At 29.4% G+C, this 17,461-nt stretch overlaps 1 protein-coding gene across 1 annotated transcript; it reads left to right on the top strand.

Annotated features, from left to right (window-relative positions):
• The first annotated feature begins 13,409 nt into the window (after window positions 1-13,409).
• Window positions 13,410-17,189, top strand: LOC133682277 (very-long-chain aldehyde decarbonylase CER1-like). The gene is made up of 9 exons (XM_062105560.1): window positions 13,410-13,616; window positions 13,734-13,966; window positions 14,328-14,547; window positions 14,998-15,373; window positions 15,501-15,608; window positions 15,856-16,056; window positions 16,213-16,314; window positions 16,519-16,692; window positions 16,796-17,189. The coding sequence occupies exons 1-9, from the start codon at window positions 13,444-13,446 to the stop codon at window positions 16,970-16,972; spliced, it is 1,764 nt and encodes a 587-aa protein (XP_061961544.1). The 5' UTR covers window positions 13,410-13,443; the 3' UTR covers window positions 16,973-17,189.
• The last annotated feature ends 272 nt before the right edge of the window (window positions 17,190-17,461 follow it).

The raw sequence follows: 17,461 nt of genomic DNA on the forward strand, positions 1-17,461 counted from the left end.
TATTTTGGATTGTTCAAAATGATTTGGATATTTATTCTAATTGTTTTTTTTATTAAACAAATTGCATTGCTTAAGAAAATTATATTTTTGAACTGAAAAAAAATTATTAATAAGAAGAACAAGAATTATATTAACAAATTATTTTTTTTATAGAAACTCAATTATTAGTTTTCTTATAAAAGAAATATTTGCATATAATTAAATAAAAAAATAATAATTCCATGTGACACACGAGGTAGATATATTGATTTGTATCTTTTTTTCAACTCCTCTGATATAGTTTTCAATTTGCGTCAGCATCTCTTGCTGACATTTCTTTGTACATATGATTTTTTATTTATTTGGTTTAATGTCTTTTTGATTCATAAAAAGATTTTTTCTTCATGCTAAAAAGTGCTTTGATAATGCTCACACATTTCTTTTTTGCATTGAAAAATAACTTTTGATTGAGTCACGACTAAGCGCATGAGTAAGTTAAACTAGTTTTCCACTAATTCAAAACAATTAGTGGTGATACTCGATGATTTGGTAGTTTTGATTAATGTTTTGTTTATCAGTTTTTTACAGTTCTGTTCATCATTTTTCATTGATTTTTTAAGCATTTCATTATATATTCTTTTGTATTCGCGGTGAAAACTTTACTTTTATCTTGAATATATTATTTGTTAAAAAATTATTTCAATCCAATAGCTTAAATTTTTAGATGAGATGATTATTTCATATGGTAGCAGACTCTTGATGACTAAATGGTTACGAGTTTGAATCTCACCATTTTCATTTATTTGATAAAAATTAAGCAGAAGATAATATGGACTTGTGCAAGTTTCAAGCTCAAAGAGCTTTCACTTGAGGGAGTGTGTTAGAGAATAATATAAATCATATTATAAGACCTCACCTAACAGTTTAAGTTATTAGATTGAGATAATTCTTTGATATTATTGAATTTTTTTTTTAACATTCTTATGACCAAATGGTTACGTGTTTGAATCTCACCATCTTCATTTATTTGATAAAAATTAAACATAAGGTAATGTGGGTTTGTGCAAGTTTCAAGTTCAAAGGGCTTTCACTTGAAGGGGTGTGTTAGAGAATAATATAAATCATATCACGAGACCTCACCTAAGAGTTTAAGCTATTAAATTGAGGTAATTCTTTAATATTATTGAATTTGTTTTTTAACATTTTTTTTTAAATAAATTAATATTTCATAACAAGGTATGATTCATTAAAAACTATGGTGTGTGTGTGTAACCACAATTCTTTTTTTAAAATAATATTAGTATTTAAAATCAACTAGTTTTTTTTATTAAATTATTATGAGATTTTAACAAAATTCCCTCTTTATCTAAAACATCTCAAGTTATCAATAATCATTTCTAAAATAATTTCTTAATTATTTCTCGTACCACAACATAACAACTACTTGAATTTCATCATCATTAACTCTTCACATCAATCCTCCTGTAATATAAAACAATATCATTAACTCTTCACCTCAACCCCCTCCCAACGACTGTTACTCTACCAGTGTTGATGTGGATCTTAACATTTGCTTTAGCTTCTAAAATGCTTTAAGAACCTGTGTTTGCGAGCTTTTGCTCATCTGTGTGAAGCTCCTTAATTATTCACTAGCAAGTTCCCCATGTCCATTTTCTTCTCAATCATTGCTCAATTAACATTGCATTAAAGCATGAGAGTCTCTACTCTGCTCTCACAACTCCCCTCATGGGAAGGAACAAGTCTCGCAAAAAAAAAAAAAAAACTTTCGACTTTCTGCATTGTTTTTTTATATATTATTAATATGAGTATTTGAGTTAGCTTGTATGCACCTCAATTAACATTGTTTTCTTTTCTTGCACCGTGGTTTGAAACCAATTCGTCACATAATTTAAATCGAGTCCCACAACGGAGCATGAACAATATATCAAATAAAGATTAAATAAATATAAATTTAAAAATGAAAAGTTAACATTGGTACAAATAAAAAAAGAAAAGAAAAGAAAAGAAATCTAGTAAAAAAATAAAAATATAATGATAAAAAGTCTTTTATCCATTGTAGGGTAGCTGCCTCTCAACATTTCTTGAAAAAGATTAGGTACTGTTCAAAGTTGCGGTTAAATCAGCTTTTCATTAAATTTTGAAAAAACAATTACTTAAAATTAATTTTTTATAGTATTTTTGGATCATTTTGTTGTGCTAACATTAAAAATAAAATTTAAAAAATAAATAAAAATATTATTTTGATGTATTTTCAAATAAAAAATATTTTGAAAAGCAACTCCTACCACTCTCCCAAACAAACTTAACTATAGCTTAGATATCGGTTCGAGAATTAACTATTTTAAACATTCAAAGAAAAAAATTCTTTACTGTTTTAAGGTCTTGTTCTTTTGGCAAAATTATAAGGTATATTTTTTTGGATCAAGTTATAGAAAAAATATATTTTTTAATACATCAAATTAATATAAATGATAGGCCCTTTTAGATTATTTGAAGAGAAGATTTGATAAAGAGGAAACTCATTAATAAGAGTAATGTTATACAAACAAGTTTTTTAAACAAAATCTTCATATATGTGGCAACATCTTTATTGAGGTGTTCTTTATGATGAATTTGTGGCTCGTAGGCCCATAAAAAAAGGAAGCCTCTCTCTTCATTAAATGGCCTAGCGGGGGGAGGGCCTTCTTCCCTTCTTGTACACTTGGGTTTGATTCTCTCTGTGCATACATGTCATCCTCGCGATATCTTACCTGTTTATTGGGCTTGCAGGGTATTCAGTGGGCCCGAGAATTAGTTGTGGTGCGCGTAAGCTGACACGGACACCCCGGGTTATCAAAAAAAAAAAAACCTAAAAGCCTCTTTGGATCAAGTTATAGAAAAAATGTGGATCACATAGTGATTAAAGTACAATTTCTCATCTTTATTTTCGTGAGACGACAACAATTTGTTTTTTTTTTGCTTTTTTATTTCTTCATGTACGTCCCCTCTTTTCCTTTTTTGACTTTTTTTCATTTCAGATCATATTTTCTTATTTATCACTTAAAAAAAACCAGATCTATAAAAAAAAGAGAACATGGTACAAATATCATATTAGTCGAAGCAATCCTTTTCAAAAAAATAAATTTAAGCTTGAAAATAAGCTTAACACGATAATAACCAGTATTGAGACACAAAAATTATAAATAATCAAACCCCCCACCTAACACTTATTAAGAGACGCAACAAGAAGTGTGGAAAATGCTACAAAACTTGGTTAATTTTTCAATAAGTCAGAGTAGTTCAATAAATAACTAAAATATAAGAATCCTTTCACGATCACATAATAAGGTGCAACAATCAATGTGAATTCCAACTTTAAAAAAATATCTTATAAAAAATAATATTTATACTTAAAATAAAATAAACACTAAATGACTTAATGAGTTAACATCAACCCAAATCAAAGTAAGGCCTAAAACAAGAAAAATAATAATTTTATAAAATTAAATAAGGTCTGATCATCACTTGTTGAAGACGAAGCCTTCTTGAAATTTATCTTGGCTCAAATATTCTAATAAGCTCATTGGATGTATCTTTGAGCTTATTTGCCCTTACTCGTTGTCATAATCTAATTTTCAGATTTCCCCTAAAATTATCCTTTTCTTTTAAAATTAAAAAAAAATTTGATAACTTGGTAAAAGTAGGTTGAGAAGGCTTACAAATGCATGGAGGAACCAAATTGAGATTTTTGATAAAAATTAGGAACCCAATTATATCTAAGTTTGAAAGATAATGCAGATATAAGATCAAATTAAATAATTATTAGACGGATTTGCATAAAATATATCTTTACTTTTTTTATTATTATTATCAATAAAAATGATGGTTATGATTTCTTTCTAAAAAAAAGGTACCTATTATGTCATTTGAGAGACCCTTTTTCCATATGAATGTTGAAAGTACATTCATAAACCAACTAATCACATATAAAAACAAAATGTTCATCCTCACCAACCAAGAAACCATATGATCTTACTTATGATTACAAATGACATAAAAATAAAACCATACTGTTTTTTTTTATCTTCACAATAATAAATATATTAGAACCCAAGAGGGTTCAAAACAATAATTGTATCATAACACAAGATACATTATCAGTGAACTTACTATTTTGCTCTTTATTCAAATAACAAATAGCCTTGTTTAGGAGAGTGTTAGGGTCCTTTTGTTTTATTTGAATAATAAAAATACTAAAATGTCATTGAAGACAAAAATTTATATGCCTTTAGTTCAGGATATTATCGGTTTTTTTATATTTTAGGTTACAATTGCATTACTAAAATTTCATTTAAGTCAACAAAATCAAAGCTTTCGGTCAAGGGATATTTATGTCTTTTCAAGTTGTTTATTTTGTTATTTTTATTATTTTATCAAGGGCATTATTATATTTTACCCAAATAAAATAATATTAAATTTCAAAAAGTTGCTATCGTGTGCGTTGCACACGCCAGTGGGTGGGAGGCGTTCACGCACTTCGGGTGATGTGTGTGGTGCCTCCTGATTGTTAAACCTGTCCATCCGCCACAAAATTAGATGTGTCGTCATGTTCTTTTTCAGCTAGTACAGCGCGTGTCATCAATAGTTAGGTGGTTAGTTACCGATGATCCTTTTTTTCTTCCTTTTCTTTGCTCTCTCCACCCTAAAAAAATTGTAGACTGGTCTTCTTTATTTTTTGTATTTGTGCTTTGGTCCTTTGTCTTTTGATTTTTTATTTTGGTCATTAACTCTTTAATAAGAATTTTATTTCCTTTAATTCAAATTTGTAATATATTATGCTTTTCAATATCAAGGAATACAATAATCAAGTTCATTAATGTTAACATATATATCCTTATACATAAGTAAAATAATAGGCATGCCATAAAAAATCATTCTTAATCTCACTCCCTTCTGCGTAAAAACTAACATGTTTCTTTGTTTTTTTTCATATTTTTCTTTTCTCATCCTTTCTTTCTTCTCTCATCTCTTGATCAAAACCCTAATTTTCTCCACCTTGGACAAATCTCTTCTCTTAGTTCTCTTATTATTTTCACTCTTCCTTATATCCTCACATGGTTATTCTATCCCTTCAGTTTCACTTTTTTTTTAAATTTAATTGGTATTCATAAACCTGTCCAGGTGACAATGATACAAGTGTAAAAGTTTTTTCATCATTTTTAAAAGAATATTTGTTCTTAAATCCATCATGCTTGGTCTTTCTATCAAATTACCAAGGATTCCCCAACAATAAATGAGTAGCATGTATAGGAATCATTTCACACAAAACCTCGTCTTTATACTTTTCAAAAAAAAAAACTTGTTTAATATCTCTTACTTCACCACATTCATTCAATCATTGAAGTTGATAAGGTTTTTCATGCTTAATAGTTTTCATATTTAATTTTCTTCAAATATAGCACTAGCAACATTAATACAACTCTCAGTATTAATAATTATACTACATATTTTGTTACTTATGCATCTAGTACGGAAGATATTTTTCATTTTTTAACCCATATCATCATCCTTGATTTGAACATTAAGTGATCCACTAATCATTAAAACCTTCCCATCAATTAAATATCTCATCATCTTTTGATTTGTCACTCTTGGATTCAATCTCCCCATGTTCTCTTATAACAATATCCTTTTTATTTAGATATTGTAAAGCTATATATCCATCTCCTAAATACCTAAAACACTTATCACAGTTATAATTATAAAGTTAAAGTCAAAGGTTACTTAATATTTTTGCATGAGTCAAAGTTCAAGTTAAAGTTAAAGTTAATTGTTTTGAATAAAAAAAGGAAATAAACACTCCAAGAATGAGTTCCTTTTTGGTCAACACTAGTTGTGTACTCGCACTATGTTATGGAGGCAAATTATTATTTTTTTATGTAAAAATTGATGTTTAGATGCCACCAATGCATTGTAAAGAAAGAAGAAAAATCCACGACTCCATCATAAAACTAACAGATTCAAATAATTTAGTTTTATTTTAATTAGATGATAAAAAAAAAACCATAGTAGATTGATCAATTTGTTTTCAAAAAGTGATTATGATAACCTATGAAGAAAATATTTTTCTAAAGAGGGACAAATAATGTAGCTCAATTCTCAGCTTATTAAATACAGAAGGATGTAATTGGATAAAAAAAGGATCTAAAAATATGATTTGTGTCAACTCGAGTTAGTATAACAAACATGTAACCCAGGTAATCAGAGCTAAGTCAACCCAGGTTATCCCGCCTAATATACAATCCAAGTTATAATATTGGGATAACCTAATAGAAAAGAAAACAAAAAAAATCACAAAGCAAGTCTTTCTAAAGAAACCAATGTCGAAAATAAAATAAGTAGAGAAAACCCGAGCACCCAATCTAAAAACCACAAAACTCAATTCCAATAAATCAAATTTTGAAAGATGTAATTAGAAAAGAAATTTTAATTATACAAAGGAATCCAAAATAAAAGGTTACAATTAAAAGAATGGTGATCAAAATTGAAATAAAGAATAAATTTTATTTTTGATTGAAGGATAAAATTAAAAAGAAAAATCAATTTAACAAAAGGATAAAAAAACAATCAAAATAATTAGGATTAAAATTAAAGTAAAAATTAAATTAAATTTTTGATTGAAGTAAACCTAAAAAAAAATCAATTTAACAAAAGTACTTGAAAAAAATAATTAAAAAAATAAGGATTAAATTGAAAAAAATAACATATCATAAATTAAAATTAAATAATAAAATTTAAAATAAATCAAGATTTTATAAAAGAGCTAAAAACAAAAATAAAAACCAAACTTAAAATCCGGGCAACGACAATTCTAAAATTTTTGAATAACAGTGTAAGATGAGGAAAAAAAAAGAAAAAGAAAACAAAATCACTGTCGGCAACAAACCTTGCCGCAGCTAGCAGAAAAAAGCACCCTCACATTTATTGGCACATGTTATTTCTGATGAAATAATTAAAATGAGAAGCGACAGCCTGCTCGCATATGCAGTGCCGTTATTAATTGTTAATAATTACTTCCAGTTTTACAATACTAATTACTGAAACGTATGCTTTAATGTTACAATATTATTAGATTTTATTATTATTATTATTAATGTTGTGTCTAGGTCAGCTTGCGTGTACCTCGACTAATCCCACGGGCCCTAAAATTAACGACTATGTAAGCCTCCAATGACCATTATATTAACAACCACAAGGCTCGAACCTAAGATCACAGGGGAAACAAACCCCTTAGTGGTTGTTTGGTTGCTTGGTTGCTTCTGTGTTGGAAGTAACCACAACAAAACAAATATTTGGTAAAATTAAAAATGCACTAAAATTAAAAATGCACTGTTCACATGAACAATTATTTTTAACTTTTCTTCTTCATTGTTTACTTTTTTAAGTGAACAGTGCGGCTGAATTTTAATTCACTCGTACTGTTCACGTGAACAATTTTTTTTTGCTTTTCTTCTTTACTGTTTATTTTTTTAAGTGAATAGTGCGACTGAATTTTCACTCGCACTGTTCACGTGAACAATTTTTTTGCTTTTCTTCTTTACTGTTTACTTTTTTAAGTGAATAGTGCGACTGAATTTTCATTCGCACTGTTCACATGAACAGTTGTGTTTGCTTTTCTTCTTCACTGTTTACTTTTTTAAGTGAACAGGCGAGTGAATTAAATAGTGCAATGAATTATGAATTCACTGTTCACTGTTCACTCGCTATAATCTCAATTTTATTCCTGATAATATTTTATCTAATTTTATTGCACACTAAAAAAATCATGAAAACTATATTTCTTATCGGATGAATTTTATACGTAATGAAATTGTAGATATTTTAATGGAATAATAAAAAATATTTTATATAAAGTATTATTTATTTCATGATGTAATAGTGGTAATTAAATTTACAATATTTAAATTTAAAACCTATATATATATATATATATATATATATATATATATATATATAACCTAAATTTAAAAAGCATTCTTAATCAAACACATTAAACTATTTTTTGTTCAACCTCAATTTTAACCACAGTTTTAACCAAACATATATAAATATCAAATCAACCTCAACTAAAAGTAATTTTTATAACACAACTTTTATCAAATCACAACCACAAAAGCTATCACAATATCAAACACACTTTAGTCTCAAGTTTTTACTACTGGACCACCTACTAGATGGTTAATATTATTAATTTTTTAGTGCTCTTGATGTGTTCAAAAAACAAATTTTTTTTTCATAATCTAATTACTTAAAACTTTTAATGTGATCTCTTTATTTTTTAAAAAATTTAAGATTAAATAAACACAGCATAATTTTTTAAGCTTCATTTTTTTCCATATCAATATAAATTTAAGATTTCAAAAATAATTTTTTTTATGCTTAATAAATAATTAGTGATATCCTATTAATTATTTTTTAAAATTTACTTTTAAAAAATAAAAATAAAAATAAAAATAAAAATCCTATATAAAAATGTTCATATCACTTTTTATAATAATTTTATATACATGCGACTTAAGTCCAATCTTCTCACTTTCTAGTTCTTCGAAATTAAAAAAAATAAAAAATTGTTAGAGTTTTTCACGAACCCATTAACATAACTGAACCAATGACATTTACATCACATTTCTATAATAAATAATGCTATTTTTATGTAAGTATTTTACAGAATTTACTTACCAAAAGACAAACTATTAGATTTATAACGAAATCCACAAATTTAATGCATATGAGATGCTCATCCAGAAAAATCATTTCAAGCCAGCAGGAGAGTAAACACAGTTCCACGATATGCTCAACCTTTTGGGAATTTCCACGATATGCTCAACCTTTTGGGAATGGGAATGCAGTGTAATTCATGTTTTTAAAAAAATTAATTTTTTTAATTAAAATTTAATATAATTTATATATTTTAAATTATTTTAATGTATTAATATTAAAAATAATTTTTTTAAAATAAAAAAATATTATTAATATGAGTATGAAAAATTATTTAAAAATTAATTCAAACACCTATAATCCCAGCATAGGTGGGACCATGTAAAAGAGATGACAGGGCAGTAGCACGTGCTCGTCTTTGTAGGAACTGAGAAAATGTCCTTTTGCGTGAGCTTTTTGGCCTCCTATTTTCCTGAAGCCGTTGTACCAGATGAGGGTCGCCAAAAGATGATGTTGCTCGAAATTTATTATCTTAATTAATACTACCAACCTAGGTTGTCAAGAAAAATTAATGGAGATATTAATTCGGTGAGGGGATTCAATAAGCAATAGAGAGATGATTCGAGTGTTGATGATGGCTGATTAATAAATAATACAAATAGATGTTGTAGTCACAGTTAAAAGTTTCAGATCCATGTTAATATGAATTTGAATAATTAAAAAATTTAGATATTTTAGATTTGATAACCATACCAGATTCAATAAGTAATAAAGAGATGATACGAGTGTTGTTGATGACTGATTAATAAATAATATAGATAGATATTGTAATGGCAGTTGAAAGTGTCAGATCCACGTTAATGTGAATTTGAGTAATTAGAAAATCTAGATATTTTAGATTTGACAACTATACCAGATCCAAGTTATTTAAATCTAGCAAATATATCAGATTCATATAAGAGCGCCTGAATCTGACGATAATATCAGATCTAGGCACCTGGACCTCACAAGGCGATGAAAAATCTCAAATGCACATTCAAAGTTTGCTCGATCAATAAAACTAATTTACCATTACATGTATTAATAAATAAATAAAGAATTATTAATAACAAAGAAAAACAAAAAGAAATTACATGATGTGTCATGCTATTTAACATATTTATTTAATTTCATGCTAATATTATTTTTGAAAAAAAGGAAAATATAATTTGAAGAAAAAAAAACTAACTTATTAACACAGTTCATGTGCTTTTTATTTATCTAGCACTTCATCGTATTATAGTTCCTTATATGGTCTAGGTTTTAACTTCAACCATGTTAGAGTTGACTCAGCGTGACTCATTTGACCAAGTTATTGTTAAAACTCAATTAGACTCTCAAAACATTTTCAAGTCGTCATTGTTCTAACATTTGCCTAACTTAATCAAGTGAAATAGTTAATCACCAAAGGATAAAAAAAAACAAAAAGTTAGAGATTGAAACAAAAAGATAATGCCATATTGGATCGATCCTGGTCAACCCGGATTAACCTATTAAATTTATAGCTCGGGTCATGACATGAACACAATGAGCTAACCTGGTATGACAATTTGTCTCATTCATTTCTCTTCCCATCTTTTCTTCGTGGTTGAGCCTCAATTAGGCTTGAGTTGTATGAAATTTGAGACTAAATTGAAGAATCATTCAAGAATTAGGGGCTATAATCAAGAAATTAAGAGTTATCAAAGAATTAGGGATCAAATAAATTTTTTTACAACTATATAGAAAGTTTAAATGTTTCAACTATTGTAGCATAGCTTAATGATGAGATTGATATAAAAATAATTTGGATATAAAATTATTAGAGGTATATATAATATTTATCCTAAAATAACCCAATGTCTATATTGTGGAGCCGAAAAGAATAAGAGAAAAATATCATGTCTCGAAACTTCCTTCACCCCATTCTCTACCCTGGGCAAGAAATTTACCTTTTTTTTTTAGTTTAAAAGTAAAAGAAAAAGAGGCAAAGGATTTACTTAGAATTGTTTGGGTAGGGCTGCAAGATAAATGTGTTGCCTAAGATAAACCTCAAAGAGCAGGTCTGATAAGGATGCCAAACCCAAATGCCTTGGGTCTGGTAGCGACATGGGTCTAGAAACCATGCTAGACCCAAGGCGTTTGGGTCTAACAACAATGCTAGACACTGACAAGCATGCCAGACCCATGTTGGTTGGGCCTGGCAAGCGAGCCAGACGCCCGACCCAACCAAGTTGGGTCTAGTAACCATGTTTCATAAATTCCTCTATCAAAATGAATATGTAATATAAAAAGATATAAAATTTGTAATAGAAACCGACATACACATAAAATTTATTGAACAATAATTTAAAAATATATAAATAATGCAAGGCTGAACATAATACATAAAAATTATTGAACAATAATTTAAAAATAACAATGCAAGAATGCATGTGAAAAATCTTATAAAAAAATAAATATTCAAAAAAACATTTAATCTATATAAAATTAAGAAAAAATCACAGATGAATCATACCTACATAAACATAATCCAAATATTTATTTGAAAAAATATATACAAATAATAAATTATTTTTTCAAAAACTAAAAAAACTAAAAAAATATATATAAAAATGTTAGTTAGGTCTAGCAAGCAAGCCAGATCCACCTTGCTAGAGTCTGAGAAACATGCCAGATGCTAGTCCCAACCAAGATGAGTTTAGTAAGCATGTCAGACCCAAACAACTTGGATCTAGCAACCATGTTTAATAAATTCCTCTATCAAGAGGAATTTATAATATAAAAACATATAAAATTTATAATAGAAACCGACACATATATAAAATTTATTGAATAATAATTATAGATAAAAAATGCAAGGCTGCACATAATACATAAAATTTATTGAACAATAATTAAAAAAAAAAACAATGTAAGGCTGCATATATGAAAAACCTTATAAAAAAATCAATATTCAAAAAAACATTTAATCTATATAAAATTAATTATTTTTCCACATTGAAAAAATATAACTTTTTTCTAGTTGAACATAGAGTGTATTTACTAAATGACTTTAAATCTTACATTGAAAAAATAAAATATTTTTCTATATTTATATAGTAAATTTTGAAATGAGTTAGTAACCAACTGAAAAATATGAAAAAAAAGGGTTCCTAGGTAGAAGAAAAAACATATTTACAAAAAGGCCCAACGCCACTGAATCTCGCTAGGCAACAAGGCCCAACACTATCCTTTTGGGTCCTGTTACTAGCATGACCTAATAATATTATGTTAGCATAGTTTTATTACCTGTATGTGCAACATAATAATATGAATTAATTTTTATTTTCATGGCTTGATTGTGAACCCCATGTATTAATATATTTTGGTTTAAATTATTGATTTATTTGTGATAGACCCTCTCTTTCTATCATCTTTGCTGGCTGTGAAGATAGATCCAACACATTTTGAGAGCAATTTAGGTTTGGCTTCCAAGTTAGACCCAACACCTTTTGAGAGCGATTTGAGTCTGTCTGTCAAGCTAGACTCAACAGTTTTTGACACGGAAAACAGAAAAAACAACGGCCCCAACATCACTTTTTGACTAAAAACAGTAAAGGTAACGCCCTCATAGCGTTACAGTGTCGTCCACAATATAAACACTCTATGTTTTCAGTGTGATCTATAGTGTAATGAGTTTATATCCACAATAAATATATAATATTTTTTTATATCTTTTAAAATATAGTATAATTCATGATTGAAATGAAAAAAAAAACCCCAAGCTTTCAATTGAGGAACTTGTACCAATGAGCTTATAAATTGAAACATGCGTGGTTTTACAAATATAGGTGACCAATCTATTTTGCTTTAGGAGAGCCGTGCAAAATATAATTGTACAGTTGTGCATTACAATAAAGTTTTTTTTTTGCTAGATGGCACCTTCTCATTCATCAAGATAGTTGTTGGACAAGGTACGTACACAATCGAAGCCTTACACATTAAAAAAAAAAAAAAAAAACACAAAAAAACCCCTTCCGGCTCTAACTAAGTAAATTATAAATTATTCCCTATATTTTGAAGAAACAAATTAAGTAATCTCTCTCTTTTTTAATTATTTAATCACTTATCATTGTTAATCATGCTTAATTTCATATTAATTTATTTAAAAAATATCTACTTTTCTCATCAATCTTTCCATAATATCTATCTATTTATTTTTTTATTAAAAAACTAATTTAGAAAATAACATAAAACAGATAAAAAAACTAAAAATAGTTTTTTTTTAAGAAGAGGACTAATTCATTTATTTTCCAAAATTAAAAGGATTAATTTATAATTTACTCAGCTCTAACTTGATCGAGCGGCAGTACTGTTATTAAAAAAACATTATTCATCGTCTATATATGCAAAGGCACGTCTTCATTACAAGTGAGGAAACAAAGATTAGTAGCAGTGAAGTGATGGCTTCTCGGCCTGGAATTCTCACAGACTGGCCATGGAAACCTCTTGGAAGCTTTAAGGTCTTATGGAAATCCCTCCCATCTCTCTCTCTCTCGCTCCTTTTTTTCTCGTTGTCTGATAACACACGTAGAGTAACTCGTTTTCGTGCAAACAACGTTAATATATATATCATAACCCAAAAACAATAATATATATTAACTATATATCTTTGTTTGTTTGTGTGTTTAAATATTGCAGCATGTAATATTGGCTCCTTGTGTCATTCACAACATCTACGCGTTCATGGTTAAAGATGAAAAAGATCTCTCAAGCTTTCTCATTTTCCCAATTCTGTTGTGGAGAGTGCTTCACAACCAGTTATGGATCAGCCTGTCCCGTTACAGAACAGCCAAAGGAAATAACAGGATTATTGACAAAGGCATTGAATTTGACCAAGTTGATAGAGAAAGCAACTGGTATTTGTATAATCAAATATATATATATATATATACTTTTTCAATAATTTCTTGCATTAATTTCCACTCTAGTGCTGAGTTTTTTGATACTTGGATTTTCTGGTTGGATATCTGCAGGGATGACCAAATATTGTTCAATGGAATTTTATTCTACGTTAGTAGCAAAATAATTCCAGGAGCTAGCTATCTCCCCATGTGGAGGTTAGATGGTGTAATTCTAACAGCTCTGATTCATATGGGTCCGGTGGAATTTCTGTATTATTGGCTTCATCGACTTCTTCATCACCACTATCTCTACTCTCGCTATCATTCCCATCACCATTCCTCCATTGTCACAGAGCCCATTACTTGTAAGTCTCCCTCCGAACACCCCCCGGCCCCCATGTATATATGGTGTTGGAGGTTTACAAGTTCTTTAAGAATTTCAAAGTGAATAATTAATATCTTAAGTACTTCTTAAAAAGAATGACACACATTTATATATGGTGTGCATTTGAATTATTAATAATCTTGTGTGATCGTTGATAAACTTAGTTTAATTGATCTTCATAGAAGGTTTTACGTTCGAGTAATTTTATAATAACGGAAGAAAAATCTTGTGTGTGATTGAGGGGCACGTATACCATTCTCCATTAATATTAGCAATACATGATGATGATATACAGTAAGTGTAATTATTTGACATTTTCTTTCTGGAAATCTGCATCGCAGCTGTGATTCATCCATTCGCCGAGCACATATCCTACTCCATGCTATTCGCAATACCTTTGATAACGACTATTGTGACGGGGACAGCCTCTTTAACATCCTTTGCTGGTTATGTCACTTACATCGACTTGATGAACAACATGGGTCACTGCAACTTTGAACTCATTCCCAGATGGCTCTTCATCATTTTCCCCCCTCTCAAGTACCTCATGTACACCCCATCGTAAGTCTAGATGTATCTCAGTTGATTTTTTGCATTTTCAATCATTAACTCTCACCAGTCTCCTCTTCGTTTTATTAATGGGATTTGTTCCAAACTTATGAACAAAAAGTAGGAAAATGATTCACCAAATTTTACAAAAAATTAAAAAAGAGAAGATTATAAGAATATACCGTCGTCTATGGAAAAAACACTGCTTATATAATTCCATATATAGTATCGTTTTGTGATTTTATACTGTATTTTAATAGCTTTGACGCGTCCGTTTCACCTTAATTTTCCACTATTGCGCTGTCTATTAATCAGTGTTCAAAACAATATCTGATATGCGTGAATTCATGATTTATCATTTGATGCAGCCGCAAGCAGTTCCAACTCTCTTCACGAAAGCCAGTTTAGAACTAGTTACTCCCTCCATGATGGGCTAATTAACACTTGATCATATGGCTGCAGGTACCACTCTCTTCACCACACTCAATTCAGAACCAATTACTCACTATTCATGCCCATCTATGATTACATCTATGGCACAATGGACACGTCTTCTGTTACCCTCTATGAAGATTCGCTCAAGAGACCCGAGGAAGCCCCTGATGTAGTGCATCTAACTCATCTTACCACACCAGATTCCATCTATCATTTACGGCTTGGACTTGCCTGCTTGGCTTCCACCCCTCAAGAATCGAAGTGGTATCTATGGTTAATGTGGCCGGTGACCTTGTGGACCATGATGTTAACTTGGACTTATGGACGCACTTTTGTTGTCGAGAGGAATCGCTTCCACAAACTCAGATTACAGACATGGACCTTACCAAAATACAATATTCAAGTAATTAAGAAGGCCATTTCTTTGTCATTATCGTATTTTATCTGCCATTATCTGCCACAAACTCAGATTAATCAAGGGCGTTCAGTTTAATATGTTCTCCTTAATTTGCTTATCTAATTTTTGGCAGTACAACTTGCGATGGCAAAAAGTATCCATAAATACCTTGATTGAAGAAGCTGTACTTAAAGCTGAGGAAAAAGGTGTTAAAGTGTTAAGTCTCGGTCTCTTGAATCAGGCAAGCACTTCACGGCTAAAATATAATGCATTCTAGAAAAAAAAAAAAAAACAGTGGTGGCCGGTTACTTAAGAACGGTCATTACAAGATGCAACGTAGTTGAGTTGATAGGTTTTTTTTCTTCTTTTCAATTTCCCATATTTCATGGATACGATACATCATAGATCAACAGATAAAACTAATGACATTTGACAATCAAATGTTTGTTAATTTGTATCTTCATCATGTTCAAACATAAATTATGCAGGGAGAGGAGCTTAATAGGTATGGTGAACTTTATGTGCAAAGGCATCCCAGGCTCAAAACGAAGGTGGTGGATGGAAGCAGCCTAGCCGTTGCTGCAGTGCTGAATAGCATACCTAAAGGAACAACACAAGTGCTTCATAGAGGCAATCTCTCTAAGGTTGCCTATGCTGTTGCTTTAAATCTCTGCCAGAGGGGAATCCAGGTATTGTTGTTGTCTACTAGGCAAATAGGCACAGGTTGTCACTAGCTTCAATTTGACAGTAATTTATTCAAATTGATTGTATAGGCAAATTTAATTTATGGCCATGTTTTAATTTCTAATTCCTAATTATTACGATAATTTTCACTGATTTTTTAGGTAGTTGTTCCATGTGAGGATGATTACCAGAAGCTTAAAAAATCCTTCGGCATCACATCTGATCAGAACAATCTTATTCTTTCAAAGAGTTATTCAATAAAGGTACGCTATACCTACAGATATGCTTTCTTTAGCTACCAAGGAATTATAAATCATTTTTTTTTGTCAAAAATAAAATAAAATTACAACTTTAATTATTCAAGTAGCGCGCATATATATATATATATATATATATATATATATATATATATATATATATATAGATATATTGACATTTCTAACATCATAATAAACTTTGTTGTGTAGACGTGGTTAGTTGGGGATGGATTGAAAGAAGAGGACCAGAAGAAGGCAGCAGAAGGAACATTATTTATTCCCTTCTCGCAATTTCCCCCAAAGAAATTGCGCAAGGATTGCTTCTATCACAGCATACCAGCAATGGCAGCCCCTGCATCTCTTGAAAACGTGGACTCTTGCGAGGTAATTAATTAGTCAAATATTGTTGAAATTTAAAGTATTATTTGCATTATTTTCTTATTTTAGTACAGATAATTAATTTGTATTGCAAAATACTTGATGACAGAATTGGCTGCCAAGAAGAGTGATGAGCGCATGGCGTGTGGCTGGAATAGTGCATGCCTTGGAAGGATGGGACGAGCATGAATGCGGTTCTACCATGGCTGACATTGACAAAGTTTGGCAAGCAAGTATCCAACATGGGTTCAAACCTCTGGTCATCAAGACTCCATTAAAATTCTAATGGATATTTAGCTGTCTTATGTTGCTAGCCTTGCTTTAATTATAGATGCCTGAAAGGGCTTAGATATTGCATATCACCTCCATGATATTGCAAACTATATATACATATATATATGTTATCCACTACTATATATGTTATCTCTACCCATTAATATTATGTTATTTCTCTATGCAATGGACAAATAATTAGTAATGGAATATTATGATGGTTATTTTTACTTTCTTTTATGCCTGCTCTGGTATGTGATTCCATCATAAATGTTATATAAAATAATGTTATATAACATATCCTTTCAAATGAAAAAAAAAAGTTATCTTTACTATATGTTTTTTTTATAAATTTATTCTATACATGTTATTAATTACCTAGATATATTTCTAAACTTATTCATGATTTATTTTTAAAAATAATATTAGTCCCTATAAATAGGAGACTCGTCGATAAATTTGACGTATATTAATCTTTAAAAATAAACGATTTTGTTGATTT

The sequence above is a fragment of the Populus nigra genome, chromosome 2 (genome assembly GCF_951802175.1).
Source record: "Populus nigra chromosome 2, ddPopNigr1.1, whole genome shotgun sequence".
Taxonomy (NCBI): Eukaryota; Viridiplantae; Streptophyta; class Magnoliopsida; order Malpighiales; family Salicaceae; genus Populus; species Populus nigra.